Raw genomic sequence first — 25954 nt, 5'->3', positions numbered from 1 at the left:
TCCCAGAACCCAGCACATACCAGAGGGGAGCAATCAGTAGGTGCAAGATAAACATTTTCATGAGGCACAGAAGTGCCCAGAAAGAGCCCAGCAAGGTGGAAGTAAGTGACAGACAAGGTAAAACACAAGTTATACTCGAGCTGTCTGTGTCTCCTTGGCACTAGAATGAGCTGCAATACAAGAATGAGGGCTACCCGTGCTCCTGACAGCACTGAAAGGAAACAAAAGCTTGGAACAAGCCAAACACATTCAATTTGCCTGAATAATTCAGGCTGCTGAGTCATCATGTGCCTCATGGCCTGTCATGGGGACAGGCTGCCCTGCACAGGAAGGGTCTGTGAACGAGGGGGACCCACACTCACCTGAGAGTGGCTGCAGAGCCTGTCAGAACAATGCAGGACACAGCAGTCACCTGTGAGTGCTGCTGGCAGCTCCTGGGAGCCCGCCAGGACACACAGCAGGGCATCCTGCTCACACAGCTCCCGTGGAACAGCAGGGGCACAAACAACAAACACAGGGCTGCCGGAGAGCTGGAGGGCACTGCTGGCACGGGCATGGAGTGACAGGGCAAGGGGGAATAGCTTCAGAGGCCAGATAAGACATCAGCAATGAATCCTTTACTGTGGGGTGCTGAGACCCGGCACAGCTTGCCCAGAGAAGCTGAGGGTGCCCCACTCCTGGAAGTGTCCAAGGCAGGCTGGATGGGGCTCTGAGAAACACGGGATGGTGGGAGGCGTCCCTGCAGATGATCCCTACAGTCCCTTCCCACCCAAACCATTGTGTGGTGATGATGATGATGGGCTGGTAAACACAGAGAGTAAAAAACAAACCAAAGTCCAGTATACTGGACTATATATACATAGTAACTATACAGTAGTTACTATATATAGTCATATATAGTTAGTATTTATAACTATACATATAAATAGTAACTATATAGTAGTTAGTATACATAGTTATATATAGTTAGTATACATAGTTACTACATATATATATATATATATATATATATATACACACACACACATATATATAGTAAATTTCCGGAACACACAGAGCATGCCTGACCCTCCAATAATGCAGTATTTACACCCTCCAAAAATGCAGCTCCTGTCCCAAAAACACCCATCTCTGACAGTTCCTGAATTACTCCTGTGCACAGTCTAACTTCAGGTTTCCAGCCCAACTGCTGTTCCCACACAAGAGCTGCCCCTGACAACCCCTCCCCAAGCTGTGCCCAGTCCAGGATCACAGGGAGCGGAGCTGAGGCAGTTCCTGTCCCGGGACAATGGCTCAGAGCCCCGTGGCTCCTGCCGAGCTGCCAGGACCAGCCCGAGCAGACAGGCAGCGCCCCACTCACACAGCTCCGGCTCTGCTCGGCTCCTCGCTGAAGCTGACGCTTCCCAAGCAGGCAGAGGAAATCAAGTGCCCGACCTATTTTGGTTTGCAGGAGATGAGGACACCCACCTCCCCTGGCTCCTCACGAACACTCCCAACCGACGCTCTCACTCTTTCATTTTTCACATGAAACAGAGCAGGAACAGCCACAAAACTGCTCTGCCTCCAGCACGCACCCAGCACAGCCAAGATTCTCCCCAGAAGTGCCAGAAGCTCCTCACCTTTCCCTCATCCCCAGCAGCTGCAGGGCTCAGCACCCATGGGCGGTGGCACCCTGGGCACAGGGACCCTGCTGTCCCTGTCCCCACAGCTCCCCTGTGCCAGGGGGCTCTGCAGCCCTTCCCTGGCGTGCCAGGCAGCATCTGTGGTGAAATCTCACCAAATGATCCAAGATAGCTCCCTCCAGCTGGGACCGATTGAATATAGCCTGGGCACCGGATGATGTGGGAAATCAGTCGTAGCTGAGCACAAATTGCATGCACAGAGGTAATTACTGCAGCACAAGGTTGGTAGCACCACTACCCACATGACAGTGTGTCTCAGCAGTTTTCATTTCCTATTGCTTCAATTCAGACAGGGGGCTTTTCATCTTTTTTTCCCTTTTTTTTTTCCCTGTGGTTCAATTTAAACTCTTTTTCCTGCAGGGACTGACGCTCAGCCAGGATTTCTTTGGGATGAAGCTCTGGTTTCACTACAGCCAGTCATCCCATACACCTAAAATTCCCCAGTTTGTGACACCCAGACCTCGAGGCTGGCCCAGTGCCCTGCCCAGGTGTGGCTGTCACCCAAGGTGAGGTGACAGGTGACACAGTGTCACCAGCTGTCACCTGCTGCCACGTGCCAGCACCCCAGGCAGCTGTGGATGCTGGTCATGAAACATGACCTGCTGGCAGCCAGTGAAGCCAGCTAGGAAGCAAGTTGTTCTTCACACTTGGAAAAGGGTGAAATACAATAAGGAAAATGGAACAAAAAGGGGTTTCTGCTGGAAAATAAAAACACTGAGGGAGCTAATGCTGAGAGTGGGGAAACCAATCACTACCATTACAGATACTCAGCAAAAACAGGGGCCACCTTACGAGTGCTGTGATTATACACATCGTGACTAACACACATCTATAATAATACTTGTACAAAGAACTTATTTCCCAAACAGACACAGGGGTTAAATGCAGGAGGGAAGGGGAAATGACTGAGCAAAGGCAACACACACCCAGCCAGAGCCTGGCACAGCCCACGCTCCTGCTGCCCACCCACCCACTCCCCACGTACCTGCGTGCACCAGGAGGAAAGGCTGCCAAACTTCTTAATAATTCTGTGACCCATTTAAAACCATCTAGTCTTACATTCATATATGCTGCATGAGAAATAAAATACAGCACTCCCGAGTTTTGAGTGGCAGCACTTCCCTCTAGACAGATAAAAGCTGCGAGTTCTCTGTGCTGTTTGGTGCCAATTATTACAGAGTTTTGACTTATATATTATTACATAGATCATTTAGTAAAACAACCTACATACAAACCCAGTGGTGTGTCTCCCCTCAGCAGACACCTGCAGGAGCTGGAGCAGCTCAGACACTCACCCATATCACATTTTGGAGACGGGTGGGCTCCTTGCCCTGCACCCAGGGGAGTCAGCTCCTGCCCTGCAGCGTGCAGCCTAATTAGCAGAGGTCCAATCAATTTATAGTTATCACACACATAAATGTAACTGCACCATGTTTTGGAGGGTAACAGGCACCCAACTTGTGGCAGCCCCTCAGGAGAGGCTGGCTCACACCTGAACCCCCAGGTACCAGGGCAGGGTCCACCTGCTGCCCCACCTGTGCCCAGGGGCTGCCCCCAAGCCCCCAGGCCCTGTCCCTGCAGAGCCCGGGGTCACCATGCTGCTGGGGCTGATTATGCCTTTAATAAAGGGCCCTGTATTTTCCAGAGGCTGCAAAATTGATGCGGGTTGCCATGGCAAGCACACATTTTCCCATTTAGCAGAATAATAGGCAGCTTTGTATAATTCACTGATTTCTGATGATTTCTCACCCCAAGTGCAAGTCGCTCAAGTTATATAAGTCACCTGTTGTTTAGTCAATCTGGCAATTTTAATTAGAATAAATTTTTATGATTCGTCTTTGCAACACAGAGCAGCTCTGCCACCAGAATGCCGAGATGTCTGTAAATTATACAGGCCCCAATCACATCTCTTTTTTTGCTGTTTTAATTACAGAAACATTGCAGCATTAATCATGTAAGCCTCTGTAAAACAAGTAACAGCCATCCCCTATCATAATTAAAAAGAAAGGCCAAGCAAACAGGAGCTCTGGAGTTTACCATATTTCCTCTGAAAATTATATTTTAACTTAAGAGTTCCACAAACATTGGTTTTATTTGGCTCTAATTAGCGCTGTGAAGGAAACACCGAAAGGTTAATAAGAGATGTTAGTTTGTAATGCAAGTTTCCCAGTGCCAGCCCCAGCAGTTCAGTCTGTTTCCAGAGTCATTAACGATGTAGATTGATTACAGGAGGAGATTGGGAAGTGCTGGCTTGCTGCGATAGCAGAAGGTTTGGTTTTATTCATATACCTTCCCCACTGCTCAATCTGATGGCCATTACCTTGACCACTTTGTGAGAAGGAAAGTGTTAAAGGCTTCCTCAGAAGTTACTGGCAGAGGGGCAAAAGAGGCCAGTGAGACTTTTCTGACTTGTTTGAGAGGCAAAAGGAAGCTGCGAGCTTGCCTAAATTGTTTATTTATCTTCAAACATCTTAAAATGCAAGTATTGGGCAGTGGTTCTGGAAAAGGAGGCTTTGGCAGAGCCAGGGTTAAAACCACCCCATCTTCATCTGAGACAAAGATCTTCTCTGCAAAGGTTCTCCTTGGGCTGGAGTTCAGGAACAGTTAACAAAACCAAGCAGAAATACAAGCTGAAATTCTCTAATCTGAAATACCTCTTCCTCATATCTCCCATAAATTGCTCTCCAGTCACCCAGTAAAAATATGGGTAAGCAATGACTGAATTTGACAAAATCTCATTAAAAAGTACAATAAAACAGTAGAAACTCTCCAAATTTCTGGGCTGATCATTCATCCATTGCAAACCTACACAACAGGGCATGGATTCAAGTTTTAATTTTCCTCTCCAAGTTGCCAAAATGTTCACATCTGCTGAGTGTTCTCTGTGCTTAGGGGGAAAAAACTTGAGGATCTAAAGGTTATAACTCCTGTGACCCTGAATGGAGCAACTTCAGTGATGAAGACTCCATAAGAACTATCTTTGAAGGAGCCTCAAAGCTGAAAGAAGAGTGCCAGGAACGTGGGATACAGGACAATGCTTCTCATGCAAACAAAGGAGGCTGCACATCTGTTTGTTATTTAGTTCCGCTCTTGCAGAGGGGGATTGGCTTCACTTACAGCCATGGGGATGATTTCAGTGCCCCCAGAACCCTCAGCAAGGACTGCTCCAAGCTGTGCTCAGGGAGAGCAGCACTGAGGAGAGCAGCACAGGGATGTGTCTGTGCCAAGCAGCAATTCCATGGACAGATTAACCCTCCTGAAGGGACCCCTGCCCTGCTGCAGCACAGAGTGAAGGCAGCTGAGCCCAAAGTGGGGCCACCTGTCCCTCTGTCCAGGGATGTGATGTGTGATGGTGCCCACATCACCCTCTGAAGGAGCTGAGCTCCAGTCAACGGTCCCACAAAAGACATTATGCCCTCCACAACCCCAGTTAGGAAACGTGAGCAGGAGCTCGGGGAGGATGGAGAGAGCGTGGGCAAAAGCACCAGTGACCTCCACACAGAGCTGAACTCAAATGCTCAACACGCAATCATTAAAAGTGTGGGAATCACAAGACAATGAACTCCTCTGCCCAAAGAGCAGCTTACCCACTGGCCAGGAAAATCCTCCTCAGGGCTTACAGGGTACGTGAGGAGCTGATTGCTCCCTGCAGGCTGGCCACTGCAGGAGCACCACTGAGCTCACTGAGGCTGCTTTGGCAGAGCTGTGCAATAATACAGAAATCACAGGAGCTGGGATAATTGACACTGCCCTGAAAGAAAGCTCACAGCATTCATCCATCTTAAGGGATGTGCTGTCACTCACACGTTAATGTCATACTTTATGTCTTGTGCTGCATGTATGAATACAAGAAATTAGGTGCTTTTATTAATTTGTAGAAGCTTCCAGAGGAATGCAGCCCCCAAAGCCCTAGAATATGTCACTGAGGTCTTTATGTGCTCTACAGAAAGGCTTTTCTGCAGAGTGAAAGGGAGTTGTAGGCAGAACGACTGCTGGAAATCAGCTTACAAAAAATCAACAGTTTCTAATACCTGTGTTTGCCTCCAGTTAATACCATTAGTCATGTTCTCAATTCACAACTGAAATACACCCAGACACTATGGAGATGAGCATGAGAACCAATTGGAATATTCCAGATAAAACCTGATCCCCTAAATGATGATACTTCTGAATAATTTGGGATGCAACCAGCAGAAAAGTTTCAGTGAATGTCACAGGCCCATTTCTCCTTTACACCCAAATCTTATTTCTATACTGTGTGATAGTATAAAGAAGACTTAACATAACTACTTAAATATAACCCATTTCTATTCAAAGAACCCTACATCTTGCTGGGGTTTATGGGACTCAGACACAATTAAATCTCCCCTGTGAGCAAAGTTACACAGATGTGGAAATGAATGCAGGATCAGGTCTTTCCAGATGACATTTCACGTGAACCTTTACTGCTGATCTGGCACCAGAAAAGTGGAAGCGATGCTTTTAGAAGCAATTCTCTGTAGAGAGCCATTACTGACATTGCTTAAAACCCTCTCATTTTGATTTAAAGCTTTTTCACTATTTTATGTCGGTGGTGACTATTTCTAACACTGCCATTTTCTGATTAGCCTGTGCTTATTATTTTCATATTTTCTATTTTTGTCTTAAACAGTGAATCACTGCTTCATTGGACCAATGATTTTCTTTCTGTAATTGATGGCTAAAATACTGGCCAGCACTGGGAATTAAGATAAGTGTGAAATCTGTTGCTTCTAACATTAAAAACTTATATTGGAAATACCTCCTTTCTGATTTCTGTGCTGGCTCCCACGACTTAGAGAGTATGAGAATGGCTCTTGCTCAAGGCAAGGTGAAAAAGGCAGTAGAATACATTTAAGCATATCTAGGTGCCTGTGCACATCCACACAAAGAAAACAAGTCAAACCTGCACAAACACTGTGATTGGAAGAGGGCAAAGGGATATAAAGGAAAAAGTACCAGTATGAGGAAAACCAAGGGAGGAGTAACTACCTGAATCACAAAACAGAGTATCCAGCCTCAAAGATGCTAATTCAGGTCCTGAGGGATCTAATCAGCCTCTTTGTTGAAGTAAAGATAAAACTTTTTGACAGCAAACGCTTTCTGATAAAATGGAATTTTCAATTACCCTGTGAACATCTTGTCCAGGGAAAGCCACCACCACAGCCTGCAGGGCTGGGAAACATCTCCCACCGAGTTCTGCCCGTGGTGCTGGGGGGAACGGGGCTCAGGAGCTCCCAGCAGTGCTCACCCCACACCTGTCCTCAGGGGCAGCTCCTGCACCAGCTCCACACCTGAGCTCCTCCTGCAACCCAGGGCCGCCTCCAGAGCTGCGCTTGGAGCCTCGGCTACACCAGGACACGGAGAAAATCCACCCCATCCTGTGGGGAAACAGGCCAAGGCACAAAGGGGAGCCCAGGATTGTGTCCCATCTCCAGCAGGCTTCTCCAGCCATCCCAAACCATCACTGGGATCCAGCAGCTGCCTGAAACCCCCCTCCCTCAGAGAAGCCCTGGAGGTTCAGCTGAGGACTCGTTAGGAATTGAGCACATATAAACTTCCAGCAGCGCTTAGCACCTCCACAAATAAACAAACAATTACAGGCAGCCAGGCAATTGCTGAAGGTGGAACGGCACCAGTGCCCGCCTCCCTCTGCATCCCATTCGTGCCAATTAGCAGGGGAAGGAAAACAATCCTGGCCTGTAATGAACTCCAAATTGGGTACATATTAGAGCAATTAAAGCCATCTTTTCATCAGATGAATTTATAATCAATAATTAAGATCCTGAGGTAAAGAGGGACTGGGCAGAAGTCCTGCTCCCAAAATACGCAATGTGGCCGAGCTCCAGGCAGCATTTCTGATGACCTGCTGCTACCCACTAAAGCTCAGCACTCTCCATGCCATGGTTTGCCATTTTTCTGGCAATCTAGGTCATTTCCAAAGGAGGAGAAAGGGCTCCTGCCAGCAGGACTGGCAGCTGGTGTCACTCCCACCCAAAGTGGCACCAGGACAGTCAAACACCAGCAGCTCCCTGGGGCTCCCACGCCCAAGTACTGACCACTGGTGTAAGACAACAAAGGAGCTTGGATCCATCCAAGCCCGCCTCCCTCTGCAGGAAATGCAGCATCTCAGCAGGCAAAGGCTGGCCAGACAGGTCCACACTGACCACCCTGAGCCACCACACAGGATGATCCTCTACCAGCCAGCTACGGGGATTTCTGCCAGCCACAACTCATGGAGGACTCGTGGTGCCTCAAGCTGAGGTCCAAGCCCAGCAGAGACTGGACACAGGGGAGCCCCACCAGGGTCCCTGCCAGGAGATCATTGCCATTAACAAGCAAACTCCAACAACAACTCTCTCACCCCATTTCTCTGGGATTACATGAGATGCACTTTGGGCAGGGACAGCAAGCAAAGTATGGGTACATGCCAGGCTGCTCTCCAGACAAGGGCTGTGTGTTTGGAGCAGTAGTCAGCCAACAGTCCTGCACATCCTTCTCAATGAATTTATCCTTCTCAATGAATTTCTGGTGTTTTCTCCCCACCCTGCCACTCTGCCCCAAAATCAGGTAAAAATTACCAAGTGAAAACCATTGCTTTAATCATGTGGGAACTGCTGTTATCACCATCATCTCAGCATCTTGATTTTCCTGATTATTTTCTGCAGTTCCTGTTTCACAAATCAGCTCAGGCAACACTCTCTTTAACCTCTTTTCCAGCTTCTGTGACAGTAACCACTCACTTCCTCTCATTGCTCCACCAGCACCCCAATAACCTCACAGGGTCACCCCGAGCTCTTCCACACCAGACAGTGTGGGTCCTGCAGGGCAGGAGAGCTGATTGTGGCACACCTGCCTGCAGGTGCAGCTGGGTGCCAGTGCAGCACTACCCTGCTGCTTTCCTCCCAAAATAAACCAGATCCAGGAGCACCAACCCCTTGGGCCATTGCGGGACCAGGACACAGACAGACTGCTTTCAGAAGTCACCTTCTGGAAATACGCCTGATTTTTGGGTGTATTTTACATGCAGAGGGAAGTCCATGCTACAACAGAGTGAACCATATTTACTCCCATCTGACTCCTCCAAGGAGCTCTGCCTCCAACTCAGCCTCTTTAACTTATTTGCATTGTTATCAGAGCCAGCACGCAGACTTATCAGAAATGTAATCCCTGTAAAACCCTATCTGCAGCCCATTGAGATTGGGTTTTTTGCTGAAGAAATGTGACAAAAAATTAACAGATGCTGCTCAGACCATTCACCGGGATGGGAATCAATTATGAACATTTTTGCTTCCACAGTCATCCCTTACTACAAATGCATCTTAGGAAACCCTCTCCTGATCGAAATGAAAAAGCATTTCTTTGTAATAGAAGAATAATAAATGATAGCTATCAGCCTGCATTCTCTGACACGGTGCTGGTCCGCAGAGAATTAAACTGCCACTGTACAGTTATACAAATGTTTAATTTTTTTCATCTTTGGCCACAGTAGGGTTGTCTGGAAATACATTATCACTGCGGATGCCATCCCTCTCCAATTAGTGCGGCTGGCAGCGTGCAATGTGTAGGTGACCTCTGTGTTCCCCTCCTCGTGGAGTCTCACAGGGTTAACTGTGGCCATTTAACAGACTCCATCGAGAATTAATACAGCCATCAGAATCTCCAGAAAAATCCCACACCCGGTGCCGCAGATGGCAAGAACTCTCTCTCCCCCGTTTGACTCTTTTATGACAGCAAAACAAAGGCTTTTAATGATGTTTACCATGAACTGAATTAAACAGCTGAAGACCAGTTCATAATCACAGCATTTTGTTTTCACATCCTTAAGTCTTTTAGCAGTGGGGCTTCCAGTGGAGCCTCAGCTCCAGCTTATCTCAAGATATAGCCAAGTGCCCCGAGGCTCCCCCGCGCCCGAGCACCAAACCTCCTTAATTGAAACAGACAGGATGTTTGCATTGGCTGCTTGCATCCCTCAGACACTAAAAGCGACATCCATGCCCAAGTACAAACGACACTTGGGCTCAGCTGAACTCCTCTGACTGCCTTCCTCCAGCTAACACCAGTCTGGCTTCAGAGCAGGACTCCATCCCTGCACACGGGGACCAGAAGAGCTGAAAGCTGCCACCTTTGCAGGGGAAAAGAAGCAAACCCTCGCCCAGTGGCCTGAGCTAATCCCTTGTGGGATGCCTGGCTGGTTGTCCATGTGCTCTGCTGACCTTTGGGAAGGTTGGGATCGGAGGGCTGGGAACGGAGGGCTGGGAATGGAGGGCTGGGACGGGAAAACCATCGGTGCTCCGGAGGGGAGGCGGGCAGGGACCAGCCCTGGGCACAGCGCCCTAATTCCTGCCCTAATCCCAGCTCCAGCACTCCCTCACTGTCAGGCACATCTCAGGTTTTTTGCTCGTGAGAAGAGGATAATCCCAACTGCTGGTTTACCTGACAGGCGTGGAGTGAAGATTAATTAATATCCACCCAGCACTCTGACGACGCACAGCGCTATCCCCAGCAAGCACTGAGCACCCTCACTGCTCACCCACCGGGGCAGCAGCAGAGGGGCACGGGGGCCGTGGGCACCCCCAGGGCACAGGCTCACCTTGCTCGGGGCCCTGGGAGCCCACGGAGGGCACGCTGGTGTTGAGCACGTCGTTGACGGCCGTGTCGCAGTAGAGCCCGCGCTGCACGTCGTGCTCGCTGTCCGTCTGGTCGCTCTCCTCGTGCCCGCTGTCCTTCAGGCTGTTCCCCTCCAAGTCCTTGAACGTGGAGCTGCTGGGGAAACACAGCTGTCACTGGCTGGGTGGGACACGGCGGCCCCTGACACCCCGGGGTGCTGCAGTGAGAGCTGCGGGGATGGGAGGTGCGTGTTCCCCCAGCACCCAGTGACACCCAGTGGCACCCAATGACACCCAATGACACCCAGTGAAACCCAGTGATGCCCAGTAACATCCACTGGCACCCACTGGCACCCAGTGACACCCAGTGGCACCCAATGGCACCCAGGGACGCCCAGTGACACCCCCCAGTGACACCCAGTGGCACCAATGACACTGCCAGGCACAGAGAGCTGGGCAGGGACTGGGGGGACACTCCCTGACGGGCACCTCTGCCCCCCAAAACACAGCATCCAGCCTGCACCACCCCTGCTCCTGCCCCTGTGGGTACCCCTCAGGCTGCCCTGCATCTTGCAGAAGCTCAGAGTGAAGCAGGATTTGAAATAAAATTTAAAAAATATACACTAAGTGAGCTGCTTCTACAACTTGGCTCTCCCAAGCTGCACTACCTCATACTGAAGTTACACAAGATCTAAACCTCATTTTTTTAGGTTATAAGCCAAGTACTAATCACTTCAAGCACAAAAACAAAAGTCTTCCTGGAAACAGGAGTGTCTTTTAATCATGATGATGCATTCTGATTTTTAAAAATAAACCAGTGATTGTGGGTCCAAGTTCACGCAGCTTTAAGGAAATCTGACACGCAGTCAGACATCCTTGACATCCTCTGCAAGCACAGGCACAGCTGGGAGGACCAAGCACTGAGCTGCTCCCAGATCTGCCCAGGGCTGAGCGGCCCCAGAGCCCCTGCAATGCAGCCAGAGGGATGGAGGGAGGGCAGCTCCTGTGAAGACAGGCTGGGGGAGCTGGGATTGCTCACCCTGGACAATGTTCTGGGAATACAGCCTCTTCAGTTCCTAGAGGAGTAACTTTTTACATGGGCAAATTGTGATAGAACACACAAATAGAGGGAGAGTGACTTTTTACACAGGCAGATAGTGATAGGACAAAGAGGAATGGCTTTAAACTGGAAGAAGAAGAGAGATGGTATTTAGATATTAGAAAGAAATTCTTCCCTGGCAGGGTGGGCAGGCCCTGGCACAGGTGCCCAGAGCAGCTGTGGCTGCCCCTGGATCCCTGGCAGTGCCCAAGGCCAGGATGGATGGGGCTGGGAGCACCCTGGAAGGTGTCCCTGCCATGGCAGGGGTGGCACTGGGTGGGCTTTAAGGTCCCTTCCAATCCCAACCATTCTGTGACTCTATGAAGAGCTGCATTTTGGCTGCATTTGGGACCCCAACACCCTGAGAGGGGCTGTGTCCCAGGACCAGGGGTGCTGTGAGCAGCAGGGACACCTTGGGACACACCTGACCCAGGTGGCACAGCCATCAGGGTGTCCCTGGCAACACCCACCCTGTGCCCCTTCCACACCCAGCCTGGCATGGCAGAGCTGCCCCCACTGGGAGGATCCACCTGCAGCCACCTGTCTGAACTTCCTCCCTGGCTGATGTGGTGTGAGACGTCAGGGAAAGCCTCAGCCTGGGCTTCAAAGCCCCAAAGAGCTGGAGATTTTCATTACTTTGAAAAGCCCTTTTGTGTCTCCACGGAAACCAAGCAGACCACCTACCATCTAATGCTCTGCAAAAGCACACGAGGGGGGAGCTCTGAAATACATATAAATTGGTAAACCTTCAAACACTACCTTTTAAATAAAGATGTCCCTATTGAAGCCGCTGACTTTGATTCCAGGTGACATCAAAGATTTTTAAGTTAAGAAAGCACTACAAATCTACAATTCATTTGTGTGAGTGTAGATGAGCGGGAGAGGCAGGCAGACAACACAGGAAAAGTACAAATAGATTAATTAAGTGCTGGATTTGAGAAGATTCACTCACCAAAGATAGCAGAACTACAACATCTTCATAAAGGCAAAGGATGAAAATGATGCCACAGTGTGTTACAGAGAATATTTTTTGTTCTCAGACGTCTGCACAGCACTCCTGGCACCCGTTGTACTTAAGATAGAAGACAAAGGTAGAGAGCAGGGGAAGCGCTGTCCTACACGGAGCTGCTGCTCGTAATGCACTGTGCTACAAGGCATTTATCCTCCCTGCAGTGAGCCAGACTGTCATGCAGCAGCCCCTGACGTGCCTCCACGGCTGACACTTCCTAAAGCATGGGCAGGTCTGGGGGAAGCAGCAGCATCTCCCAAACAATACAGGCACAGAGTCAGCCCCCTGCACAGGTGAGTGCTGCTGCCTTTATCTGAGGTGGGAGCAGGCAAAGATTAATGGATTTGGGGTTTCTCAGCGTGCCTGAAGGCTCTCTGGCAGGAGCAGCGTGGCCCAGGCCAGCCAGCTCTCTCAGTGTCCCGTTAGCGTGGTTAAAGAGCACGGGCACTCAGCACACACACCTGCCCTCCGCAGCTGAACGCGCTCGCAGCCCCTCGCTGCTCGGGCTGCTAAGGTGTCAACAAACGGGCTCTCAGCCAGGCACATAATTGGGTATTTTTACTGCTCAGATCAGATCTCAGCAGCTCAGGGCTGGCTTCTGCTCTCTGTAAAACCCCTGGTTCAGCGATGGCTTCTGCAGAGTCACGAGCACAGCTGGGCTGGGCACGGGCACGGCTATGGCTTGGTCCCAGCACACCCTGGCCAGGCCCTGGGGAGAGCAGGGAGGTGGGCAAGGAGCTGCTGGGCCCACCCTGCACCCTGCTCCTGTGCAGGGAGCTGTTCCTGCAGCCCTGTGAGGAGCACTGACCACGCTGGGTCAATACATGTCCCTTCCTGAGCCTCCTGCCCCTGGGCGATGCTCACCTCTGGGTTAGCACAGCCCAGCAGGGCTCAGCTGGGTAACCGTGGTGTGAAACCCCCAGAGACACTCCCTCACACTGCCAGGCTCTGAGGAGAGCAGCGTTCCACCCAAAGGGCTCTGTTTCCCCAAGGGTGACTGCCAGGCTGCAGTTGAACTGATTGTTTCCTTTTACACACGGGGAAAACTCAGCCTGGCCAAGTGCTGTTTGCCGTGGTATTCAAACTAAACCAGTGAGCTGGAGCCACGAGCTGCATCCAACCCAATTATTGCCCCCAAACAACTTGGTGTTTTTTTAATTTTCCCCGCCTCACATGGCAGGGAGATCTCACCACCCAAATCTATCCTTTTATTCCTGTGCATTCAAATGGAATAAACTCTCAGAATTTGAAAGTTGTCAGGGTAACAGCACTCTACCTCACTTACTGCACCTTCCCAGCATGAAGAAGCCAATGAGAAGGAAAAAAATATTTCCTTTACTGCAAACCATGAGCAATGGGACTTAATGGTAAATAAGTACTGTTTTAAAAGCAAATTATTACTCTTAAAAAGTTTTGCATATTAAAATAAGCAAGTAGTATATAAGGCAGCATGAAAGAACATTAAACCCCTGGGATCTGGCTGGGCAAAGCAAGCCCTCCAAGCAAGCCCACGTACCTTTTTATTAAATGAGCTCTGCTGTTCACGTAGTTGGAATCAAAGGAGTAGTTCTCAGTCTGCAAGGAGGAAAAGAAAACGGAGATGGTTACAAGTCAGATTTCTCATGAGTGGGAAGAGCCAGGTGTGCAGGGCCAGGATGAAACCTTTGGGGAGGGAAGGAGCATCCCATGATGGCACAGGCCCCTGGGAGCAGGACAGAGATGGAAAACCCCAGCACCTGTCTCAGTCTCTCCACCAACTTTCACCAACAAAAAAGCTGGCTGGTGACCACAGAACAATTTGCAGAGAAGAAACAATGTGGCTATGCTCAGTTACAAAACTAATTGCTTTTAATTCCCTGATGGACTCCGTTCTGTGCGTGTCAATTTGACTGAAAGTTCAAAAGGTATTTTTCTTATTAGTGTATAATTAACATGTTAAAATATTTATTGCATAGATATGTAAATGCCAGCGAGGTAATCCCCTGCCGGAGAATTTAATGCGGGCACTTTTCTTTGTTTTACATCATTTCATTTGCAGAGACAGTGGGCTCTGTTATTAATAAAAAAGCAAACAATGGGTGACATGCTTAAAAGTTGGAGGGGAGTAAAAGAAGGGGAGAAAAGTCAAAGGAGTTGTTACTTGCGAGAAAAACCCACCAACTCGTTCTGCACTTGAAACACATCTTTTACCCTCAGATTACACAGCCCTGGGGCTCTGGTGCTGGCAGCAGAAGGAGCAGGCTTCGCTCTGCTCCCCTCCCTCCAGGACAAGAGCAGCCTCCTCCCAGGACAGCAAAGGGAGCATCCCCCTGCCCCAGCCCTGCCTCCTCTGTGCCACGCTGCTCCTCGCCCCGTGGCTGCTCTCCTTCCCAAAGAGCTGCTCTGGGATGCCACGGCCTGCTTTTATGGCAATTATGAACACGGCAAAAATAAATGCATGCATCTTTAATGTCTCAATAAATAAAGGAAAGCAGAGTCTGCTGCTGACGTAGTCACAATGGCAGGATGCAGGGAGAGGGGCCGCTGCAGCAGAGCCCGATGTGAAATCCAGCCGTGCCCCAGCAGAGGTTACACGGCTCTGCCAAGATCACAAAGCACAGGCAGCCCTGGCTAAGTGTAACCTTTGCTGAGACACAGCACAAGGTCCAATTTACCAAACAGGAACCTCCCAGAGAGAGGCAGGCGAGGAGCAGCGAGCCGGGGGAGCTGGCCCGGCGCTGAGCACAGCTCTGTTATTGCTGCACACAGTAATTACTGCTGGGGAGCCACGCTGCACATTTACTGCACACACCACTGGCCCGCACTCCTGCATCCCTGCTCCTGCCGGTGCCTTGGGCGCTGAGAGCTCAGAACAGACAGACACACGGACTCTCAAAGCGTGGGATACCTGAGAACCCAAACAGCACAGGAATCACCTGACCTGTGTTTGTCTGTCTGTCCTGGAGCTGCCATGCCAAGGGAGTGGGTTACATATGGTACCTGAGAACCCCAACACCACAGAAATCACCTGGCCCTGTGTTTGTCCGTCTGTCCATGCCAAGGAGGTGGGTTACATATGATACTGAGAACCCAAACAGCACAGAAATCACCTGACCTGTGTTTGTCTGTCTGTCCTGGAGCTGCCATGCCAAGGGGGTGGGTTACATATGGTACCTGAGAACCCCAGCACCACAGAAATCACCTGGCCCTGTGTTTGTCCGTCTGTCCCAGGGCTGCCATCTCAAGGGAGTCCCACAGCAGCCCCCAGCCCTGCAAATGGGCTGAGAGCAGCCAAGCAATGGATGGCAGAAGGGATGGAAGCCACTTTTGGCACAATCCTCACAGGGTGGGGAGCCCCCCATCACCCAGCACTGGCAGATGAGGGATCACAGGCCCAGAGCCTCAGCTGGCTCCATCCCTGCATCCCCAGCAGCAGGGAGACCCCTGCACCCAGCCCTGCTCCATCACCTCCATCCCTGTGTGTGCACAGCCCTGGGAATGCCAGGAGAGGAACAGCTGGGGGAGAGGATGCAGACAGCAAGTTCCAATATGTACAGGTACACCGAAGAGCTTTAAAACACTCAGAGCCTGGACACTGCATGGCCAAGGCTTCAGGGGCCAAGGAACACCCAAGGGAAAGCCAGACCAAAAATCCCAGAGGCTGAGGAGACACCACATGTGCTGCCATCAAACTGCCACAGCACAGACACAGAGCTGGCACTAAATCCCCCTCAGAACAACATCCTGGGAGCTTTGCTGTTGATTTCAAACCACAACCAAAGCCCATATCCAGGCTCAGCTCGTTCACCAAGGAGCAAATTCCCCATGATTTCTGTTCAATGGACTGGAGAAATGTCCTTCCTGTGTGTTCCTGCTCCACATCCCTGCTCAGGATGCTCTGTGGAACCCCCACATGCACACAGAACAAAAGGGCTCTGAGGGGCTGGACACAGCATCCGTTCCCAGGCCTGGAACTCCCCCACCGCTGGACACAGCACAAGTCATGATAATTACTTCCAGATTTCAGGCAAAACAAGGAGTGACACGGCCACAAGGATGGGAAATCCTCTTCCCTGCACCCCCAGAGGTGAGAGCTGCCTGTGCTGCCCACGCTGGCACAAGGCTGGGCTGCTCATCCTTCCCTCCAGCCCTTTTCTTTACTTAGCCATGGGATTATCTGTCAAGGTTATCTCCATGCAGACTAGGGAATCAAACCAGAAAAAATTAAAAAAAAAAGAGATTTTTCATGGAGAAGGGTTGCTTTACAGCTTGCATTATTCAATCAAAGTTCACTTGATTTATTTCTAGTTCATCCTGCAAGGTGCAACCACTCACAAACAGAGGCAAAATGATGGGAAAGGAGAGCGTCTTCGACATGTCAACATTTTAATTGGGAAAGGATCCACTCCCTCTCTTAATGAGACCCAAAGAACAAAGTCAAAGCACAAAAAAGAGGGAAAAGGTAAGGCTGGCTGGCACCGATGAAAGCGTGCTCTTCATCAAGTGCATCACTGAGAGGCTGGCCCTCATCTTCTTCATTATTTTGGCAAAAGCAAATGAACTGTCACTTTCTCACTAATCAGCATCACTCCTGCAGGAATCAAAGGGGAGCCCAGCCCCAAGTCCAGCCTCTGCTTTCCATGTTCAGAGCCAGGCACAGCCAGGACCTCCCAGACATGCTGGCAGCTCTCATCTCCTCGCTGTAACTGAAGAAAGGATGCTCACACTTGTCACCATCAGCCCCACGGCTGCCGTGCCAAGAATAAACACCACATCCCAGACACTGGGAAACGCTGAGGAACACCTTGCATGAAGCCTGAGGCCTCAGCCCGCATTTCTCCTGGAGGAGAGAAGCCCTGCTGTCCTCCAGGGACAGGGCTGTCCTTGCTTTCCAGATGCAGACGTGTTGGTGGCACTGCCAAAGAGAGCCCTGGCTTGCCCAAAGCTTACCAGCGCCTAATTTGAAAAAGGCTCTTAACCGCTGCCTTAGCAACACAAATACAAATATAACAACAGACACACTGCAAACTGAGCAATCGGGAGGGAAATGTTACACTTTCTTTTTTTCCCCTAGCGGTTGCTTTTGGTTGAGGACTGCCAATTCCATTAAATTAAAAAAAAAAAAAAAGATGTACAAACGTCAGTGTAACTCTGAATATCGATGGGAGGACTTCCCCGACAGCAAAGGGTCTGTGAGCACCAGGGCACTGCTCTAAGGACTGCTCACTCCCTGCCTTGGAAACAGAAATAAACCAGAAATAAACCATAAAATAAAGCATCCAAAGGCGCCTCAGCAGGAACTCAGGCAGTGCCAGCAGGAAGGGCGGCAGCAGCTCTGGGCACCAGCAGCACTGGACACACAGAGGATGCTGCTCTGGGCACCAGCAGCACTGGACACACAGAGGATGCTGCTCTGGGCACCAGCAGCACTGCACAGACAGAGGATGCTGCTCTGGGCACCAGCAGCACTGCACAGACAGAGGATGCTGCTCTGGGCACCAGCAGCACTGCACACACACAGGATGCTGCTCCAGGCACCAGCAGCACTGGACACACAGAGGATGCTGCTCTGGGCACCAGCAGCACTGCACACACACAGGATGCTGCTCCAGGCACCAGCAGCACTGGACACACAGAGGATGCTGCTCCAGGCACCAGCAGCACTGCACACACACAGGATGCTGCTCCAGGCACCAGCAGCACTGCACAGACAGAGGATGCTGCTCTGGGCACCAGCAGCACTGCACACACACAGAGGATGCTGCTCTGGGCACCAGCAGCACTGCACAGACAGAGGATGCTGCTCTGGGCACCAGCAGCACTGCACACACACAGGATGCTGCTCCAGGCACCAGCAGCACTGCACACCCAGGATGCTGCTCTGGGCACCAGCAGCACTGCACACACACAGGATGCTGCTCTGGGCACCAGCAGCACTGCACAGACAGAGGATGCTGCTCTGGGCACCAGCAGCACTGCACACACAGGATGCTGCTCTGGGCACCAGCAGCACTGCACAGACAGAGGATGCTGGCAGGGTCACTGCAGGGTGTCAGGGATGGGTCCTGGGCCGTGCCAGCAGCCTGGGAGCCGCACAGGGGTGTCCCTGCAGCCTGCTCGCCTCAGGGCAATGCCTGGCAGCTGGCTCTTTGTCACTCTTCCTCCTTTCAGCAGTTTTAGATGTGGGATATCTTTCAAACCAAACTGCACAGAGGTGAAAATCCAGCTTTCTCCACGGCAGGTGGATGCAGGCTCTCGATAAAGGCTTTGGCTCCTGCCCATCAGCCCCCAGCACAGTCCATGGCTGTTTGGAGCTGGAGCCATCTCTGCCTACCCAAAGTGACAGGTATCCATCCATCTGCCAGCCCTGCCTCGGAACATGGCTCTAAAGCATCTCCACACAGGGATTTTTTTGCCCTTCTTCTCACTTCAGGGTGAAAACATTTCTGTCTTTCCACAAATTACTGTAAACCTGCTGCAACCTCCTGCCAAAGCATGTAGGGACTCTTCACAAAATCAGCTTCATAAAAATGACACATTTAGCACCACTTTTTCAGGGTTATCCCTTGAGCCTTTTTTCCCCTACATGCCTTGTTAATAAAGCTTGCATGTCACCCTTTATTATTAAAAAACAAAGCGGACCTTTCTCCAAGGCTGCAATGTGCATCTCTCCTTTTGGTTTCACAAAATGCTCCAGAAACATCGACGGCTCCTCATCCTCTGCTCCAAGCTGCACATCTCCACCCAGAGCAGCAGTCTCCTGACTCCCCTCTGTGCTGCAGGCATCACTGGGGACCACAGAAATGGCAAATTGTCCCCCAAAGTCCACTGGGCCTCCCTGCTGGAGAGGGTAGGGCTTGTAAGAGCACTTCTCCTGGTCCTTGTGTATCCTCAGTCCTGTTCTCCATGGGCCACTCAACCTCAGGCTCCAGCATCTGCAATAGAACTGATGCTGCCTGTTAGGAGATCTCACCAGCATTTAATTCTTATGGTTTGAATTACATTGTGGGTGATACAAAATTCATGCAAATTAAATAAGAACGCTCCAGCTGCACTCAGGAAACAGTGAAAATTTCAAAGTAGGGACCAGGTCAAATGAAGTATGCATCAGCAATGAGGGAAAGTCATTATCATTTAGCAAGCTGCTTATTTAGCCCATGGGAAACAAGGAAGAGGTCTGAGACTCCTTCCCACAGGGAGCAGACGCAGTGGGAAAGCCCAAGGAGCACTGGGATGGAGCACTGGGATGGAGCACTGGGATGGTGCCCATGGGCCAGAGGAGCAGCCAGGCTGGGGTTGATGTTCTCACACCCAGCCACAGGGCTGGTGTTCCTCTGCACACCAACAGGAGAGGCAGATCCAGGGCTGGTGTCCCTCTGCACACAGACCCAGCAGATCCAGGGCTGGTGTCCCTCTGCACAGGGATCCATCAGATCCAGGGCTGGTGTCTCTCTGCACAGAGATCCATCAGATCCAGGGCTGGTGTCCCTCTGCACACAGACCCAGCAGATCCAGGGCTGGTGTCCCTCTGCACAGAGATCCAGCAGATCCAGGGCTGGTGTCTCTCTGCACAGCAGCACAGACCCATCAGATCCAGCTCCGGGCTGGGAGCACACTCAAAGGACGTCAGGACAGATTTCTCCCGTTGTGTGTGTGTGATGGATCATAATTAGTAATTAGCCCCGTGCTACCAGCCCTCCTCTGCCCCAGAGCAGGGTCGGGGGCCAGGACCATGACCAGGTGCAGTGCCTGACCCACGAGAGGAGCTCTGCTCCTGCTCTGGCACTGAGCACCTGCAGCACCCAGAGCCACGCACAGCTGGGAGATGCCAAACCCCTGCTCCCCAGGCCCTGATCCCCCCATAGTGGCACCTCCTGGCACGGTGGGTGTCAGAGGTTTGGGAGCAGCAGCAGCCCAAGGCTTTGGGCTAAACACCAGTGCAAACCCCACCAAACAGCCACTGGGGCTTCCACCATGGGGGAAAATCAGCAAACACTGACAGATGCAGTGCGGGAGCGATGCCCAGAGATCATAGCAAGGAACCCACCACGTGTCCCTGTGCTGTGGGTGACACCCCTGCAGGGTCAGCACCTTTGCATAGGACCCATCTGGCCACTGGCACCCATCAGCAGCTCCAGCCACCCCATGGGCACTGCAGCACAAGCCAGGAGGGGGCACAGGAGCAGGACACACCTCTACAGCCCCGGCAGGACAGAAGGAACACATGAAGCAACTCAGCCCTTAAGGAGCATTGAGGAACCATCACCTGGAAGAGCAGGAAGGACCTGGCCTCTGGCATGTCCCTCTGCAGCCCTCTGCCCACACCCAGCTCTGACAGAGCTTCTCCTGCAGGAGCCTGCCAACTGTGAGCTACAGTGCAGTGCCTCGGAACCAGTAAGTGCATCTAGCATCTGATATTGATGGTTTATAATTAGATGTAATACAGCAGATCATTTTCCTGCCCTTGATCAATGAAACCAGCTCTGGGTTTGGGGTTAGGCTGTTTTGCAGACTGATTGCTGCCTCAGCCCACTGGAGCAATGCCTGGCTCACTTCAGCAGGAACGAGCAGAGACGAGGATGTGCAAACACAGCATCCATTTAGATTTACTGGCCCCAAAATATAAACAGAATATTTATTTCTGGCCTTTTAAGTAGTAATTCCAAATTTAATGAGGTACAATGAACATTCCTCAGAGCCAGACTCTACGGCTACTTAACACCACCAAGCCTCTAATTACTAGTGCAGCTCAAATAAAGGGCATTCCGTTATGATGGACATTATTAAACACTGGAGGAACTGAGTCCAGCCTCCATTTTCTCTTGATGAAATAAAAAGCACTGCAGAGAAATCACAGGGAGAGTTCATCCTTTAGCATCACTCCTCTCATCAGACTAAGCAGCAGTATCAAGCCAGACTCTATTACAGTGCAAGCATCCCACTAATCCACACTGAACTCCTGTCCCCTCCCCAAATAAACACAGGCTTTGTCATCTCTTGTTTGAAAATGGATGGGAGGCAAGAGAAAAGCTGCTGCTGAGATGTGATTTTGAAAAAGAGGTATAGGATTAAAAACTCTGATCGAATCCAGGAGCAGCAGCACACAACAAAGCAAAAAATTACACCCCACAAAGCCACAAACTGTGTCACCGGGCTGGATTTGCCAGCAGATAGAAATCTACAGTTATGAAGAGCAAAAATCCCGAAACATCTGCCTTACATCCACGTGGTATCTATAACCCCAAAGCTTTTTGGGGGGCATGGCACAGGGGTCCTCCATTGGAACCATCACAGCAGATAGCTGCTTGGCACCATTCCTCAAAATCTATTGAAAAGCAAAATACTGACTCAAAAGTGGGGCAGGCTATCTGGAGAGGAGCATCCAGACACGTTCTCACAGGGGCCAAGAGCAGCAGGGGCTGGTGATGCCCTGGCAGCCACCCTGGCTGGGACAGGAGGGACTGGGGGCAGCAGGGGCAATGCCTCCCTCCCTGTGCCCACGGATGGGGCACAGCCTCCTGCACAGGGCTGCTGCCTCAGCGTGCCAAGGAAAGCTCCCTGCAGGGATGTAACAGCCAATAAAGCTGATAGAAAGGGGTTTTCCCATTGTACCTGCACTTTCAGACGTGCAATGGATCCACACTTGCAGCTCCCAGCACACACTGCACCCCTCCCTGGGCAGTGAGAGAAACAATCTGGATCTAACCAGCAGGCCCAGGGTGATGGGGCATGACTTGGAGATTTGTTAAAGAAACCCTTCAGAACTGTCCTTTCCCTGCCTCCTGCCATTAGGAATGAAAACAAATATAACAGAAGAACCTTTTTATAAATGTTCCCGTCTCCAGGGCTAAATAAAACTCCCTGTCATTCACCTTCTGGAGTGGCAGGTCAGGCCAATGCATTTCGTAGGGAACAGGAGAAATCACAGATTTGTCACTGCAAAAAGGAGGAGGGAAAAAAAGAAAAACCATAAACCAAAAATCATTGCAGCTGAGTTAAAATAGGGAAGGCGTGAGATGGTGCTGCCAGCTTGGCACATCAGAGCCAGGGGATGCCCCCCGAGCATGCACCAGCCCTGGGGCACTCAGGGGCCACAGGGACCCTGGCCCTGCCCCATTTCCCAGAGCAAACCCCATTTATTCTGGTTTTTGGGCAGGCAGACAGAGCTTCCCAACCCACACAGCCCCAGCATCCTCCTGCCATGGCATCACCAGAGGCCAGAGCTGGTGCCAGGCTTGCTCCTGGCACACGGTCATGGGCACCCAGACCCAGCCCTAGCACCTCTGCAGCACTCCTGCCTGGCTTCAGCTGCAATCCCCCCACCCTGGCAGATAATCAAAGCCAGACAAACCCTGTCCTGTGCTCATGGTTTTATCATTCTCAGTGTTTATCTGCAATTGCATGGGAAGGCTTGCAATCAGGATAGCCTCAGGCAGCTCCCACTCGAAGCCTCCGGGGGATTTCGCTCACAACAAAACTCTTTATCAAAACCAGTTTTCCCCTATTTTAATGCTTTTTTCCCTACTGGTGCAGGAAAACACAGCTCTCAGCCCACAGAATCTCCCTGCAGCCATGAGGCTGGCAGCAAATCCGAGCAGGACTGGCCTTCCTCCCACTGCCATCGCTGTCTCAGCTGCATGGGGAGGGGATGTGAAGCTGGCTTTGCTCAGCCCACCCTTCCCCAAGGTGCCACCAGCCCCAGCATCCCTGGGGACACGGCAGCACCCTCTGCACAGCCCCTCTGAGCCAAGCCACCAGCTCTGGGCAGCAGAAACCGAGGAACTCAGCTAACAGGAGCCTGTGCTCTCCCAGAACAAACTGCAGGGAAATGAACGAATGACAACACAGCCTCACCACACGAGGGGATGGATCTCAGCCTGGCACTCGCTGGGTGCCCTCTCCCATCCCCACCCTGCCCACAGCCACCCCACATTAGTAACAGCCTGGTAAACACAGCCCCTTGGTTATTACAAAGATGCCAAAACCTTACTACTTCTTGTTCCTTCCAGTTAATGTACCATGGCCGAGGATAAATTGCTATTACAAGGAACTAAAAATAAAAATGTTTCAGAGGCCGTAATTGGCTTGTCTTGTTGGGCTTTTTAAGGAGCCAAAGTACCAGTTCCAGGCTATTAGCCCTAAGGTTGTAGGAGAATAGTATAAAATATTTCTTCATTAAAACCCTACCTTCTCCATAGAGGTGTTTTTCTTTAGGTTTTTTTTCCTCCTTTCCTTCTTTTTTTTTTATTATTATTATTTTCTTTTTAAAAGACATGCGTTATCAAATGAGCTTTAGTTAAAAGAGGGCTTGGAAAGCCCAGGGGTGATATAAATAGACAGAGCTCAGTGCAGCTGGAGAACCAGCCCGAGCCTTCACTCATCTATTCAGGTCATTTTTCTACAAAACTTACGTAATATTCCTCAGTTGCATCCATAATCTTGGGTCATTTTTAATAATCAGCACCAATTCTTGCAGTCCTTGGGGAGACAGTGCTGAAAGCACCCGGTGGGTCCAGTGGGACAGGACCATCACCCATCACAGGCTGCAGCCCACTATGAGGCCACCAAGGGTGCCCAGGGTGCTCCCTGAGATGGGCACTATGGCTTTTGTTCCTTTTGAGGCTTTTTGATGCTATTTGACTATTAAGAGCTTTAATTACCATTACTCAGTATCAACAACAAGCACCACAATCATAGTTTTGTTTTTGGAGGGAGCCAGGAGCTGGGTTCCAGGATCCCTGTGGGTCCTTTCAGCTCAGGATCCCTGTGGGTCTCTCTGAGCTCAGGATCCCTGTGGGTCTCTTTCAGCTCAGGATCCCTGTGGGTCTCTCTGAGCTCAGGATCCCTGTGGGTCCTTTCAGCTCAGGATCCCTGTGGGTCTCTTTCAGCTCAGGATCCCTGTGGGTCTCTTTCAGCTCAGGATCCCTGTGGGTGTCTCTGAGCTCAGGATCCCTGTGGGTGTCTCTGAGCTCAGGATCCCTGTGGGTCTCTTTCAGCTCAGGATCCCTGTGGCTCTCTCTGAGCTCAGGATCCCTGTGGGTCTCTCTGAGCTCAGGATCCCTGTGGGTCTCTTTCAGCTCAGGATCCCTGTGGCTCTCTCTGAGCTCAGGATCCCTGTGGGTCTCTCTGAGCTCAGGATCCCTGTGGGTCCTTTCAGCTCAGGATCCCTGTGGCTCTCTCTGAGCTCAGGATCCCTGTGGGTCTCTTTCAGCTCAGGATCCCTGTGGGTCTCTCTGAGCTCAGGATCCCTGTGGCTCTCTCTGAGCTCAGGATCCCTGTGGGTCTCTTCCAGCTCAGGATCCCTGTGGCTCTCTCTGAGCTCAGGATCCCTGTGGGTCTCTTTCAGCTCAGGATCCCTGTGGGTCTCTCTGAGCTCAGGATCCCTGTGGGTCTCTTTCAGCTCAGGATCCCTGTGGGTCTCTCTGAGCTCAGGATCCCTGTGGGTCTCTTCCAGCTCAGGATCCCTGTGGGTCTCTTCCAGCCCAGGATCCTCGGAGGCTCTCAGAGAAGCAAATGCCTGCATTCAGCAGAAGCTCCTTTCAGAGGCAGCAGATGCTCTGCCGAGCGAGGACGCGGCGCTTTGGCACCTGCTGTCCTGATGACGACGGTGACGATGCATCAGCAGAACTGCTCTAATTTATGGCCACAACTTTAAAATTGGCTCCGAGTCCTTGCGGAGCCTGCTCCCACTGACAGGAGCACCTTGGGACTGCCCTGACCACCCGTGACTGCCCTGACCTCCCTGTGACAGCAGCTCAGTGCAGCACAGCACTGCAATAAATAATGATAATATCAGCGAGGATGATGATCCATTTCTTGGTAATATGGCCCAGGAGGGGAAGCACAACAGAAAAATTACAGCAGAGCCTCTAACCCCCTGCTTTTTCTCAAAGACAAGGTTGGATGGCACATTTCTTTGTGAAACAACAACCCAACAGGTATTTACTGCTTCTGTTTTGTGATGTGAGGGCTGCTGCTAAAATAAGACTATTTCTGTTAGGTACAATTGCTATTTTTTGATAGTGTCTCAGCAATACCTTGTTAAAAAGGGCAAAACAACAGTTATTAATTACCCTAATTAACCCAATTCATAAGACACATTTGTGTGGCTGTCATGACAACTGCTTTGACTAACTTGCCAAGAATAGCTTAGCTGTCCATTCAAATAAATCCCTGATAATTACTAGTCTAGTTTACTGGGCTTCTGTGATAATAATAATTAGTGCTACTGTACAAAAGGTCACGTTAAACAGTTTATGAATGATGCATTTCGCATGGTGATTACATGAGTCACGCAGCAGCCAGCAAATGGACACAGCCACATCCCCAACATGGAGAGCTGGGACCACATCCAGCCTGTGGCTGCTCTGCCTGCAGACAGCGTGCGGGATGAGGGGGAGACAGAAAACACCCAAAACACCCAAAACACCCAAAACACCCAAAACACCCAAAACACCCAAAACACCCAAGCGTTGGGTGGAGCCAGGACAGCCACCCAGCTGCCTCCTGCACCGCTGCAGGGCCAGCTGCCACCACTGGAGATGGTCCATGAACAGAG

The 25954-nt window shown here is 50.9% G+C and overlaps 1 protein-coding gene across 2 annotated transcripts in view; it reads right to left on the bottom strand.

Moving 5' to 3' along the window:
* Positions 1–25954, bottom strand: part of PCDH19 (protocadherin 19) — a 59063-nt gene that overhangs the window by 16460 nt on the left and 16649 nt on the right. Inside the window, exons 3-4 of one of the 2 annotated variants that reach the window (XM_059483184.1) lie at positions 13934–13992; positions 10294–10466 (exon numbers count right to left, since the gene is read on the bottom strand). In XM_059483184.1, coding sequence (XP_059339167.1) covers positions 10294–10466; positions 13934–13992 — 232 coding nt within the window. The remainder of the gene's footprint in view (positions 1–10293; positions 10467–13933; positions 13993–25954) is intronic. The other variant, XM_059483186.1, reaches the window with a different exon arrangement.

Source organism: Ammospiza nelsoni, chromosome 15, assembly GCF_027579445.1.
Source record: "Ammospiza nelsoni isolate bAmmNel1 chromosome 15, bAmmNel1.pri, whole genome shotgun sequence".
In the NCBI taxonomy this organism is placed as follows: Eukaryota; Metazoa; Chordata; class Aves; order Passeriformes; family Passerellidae; genus Ammospiza; species Ammospiza nelsoni.
The sequence above is the reverse complement of the archived record's forward strand: the minus strand, read 5'-3'. Positions and strand labels throughout refer to the sequence as shown.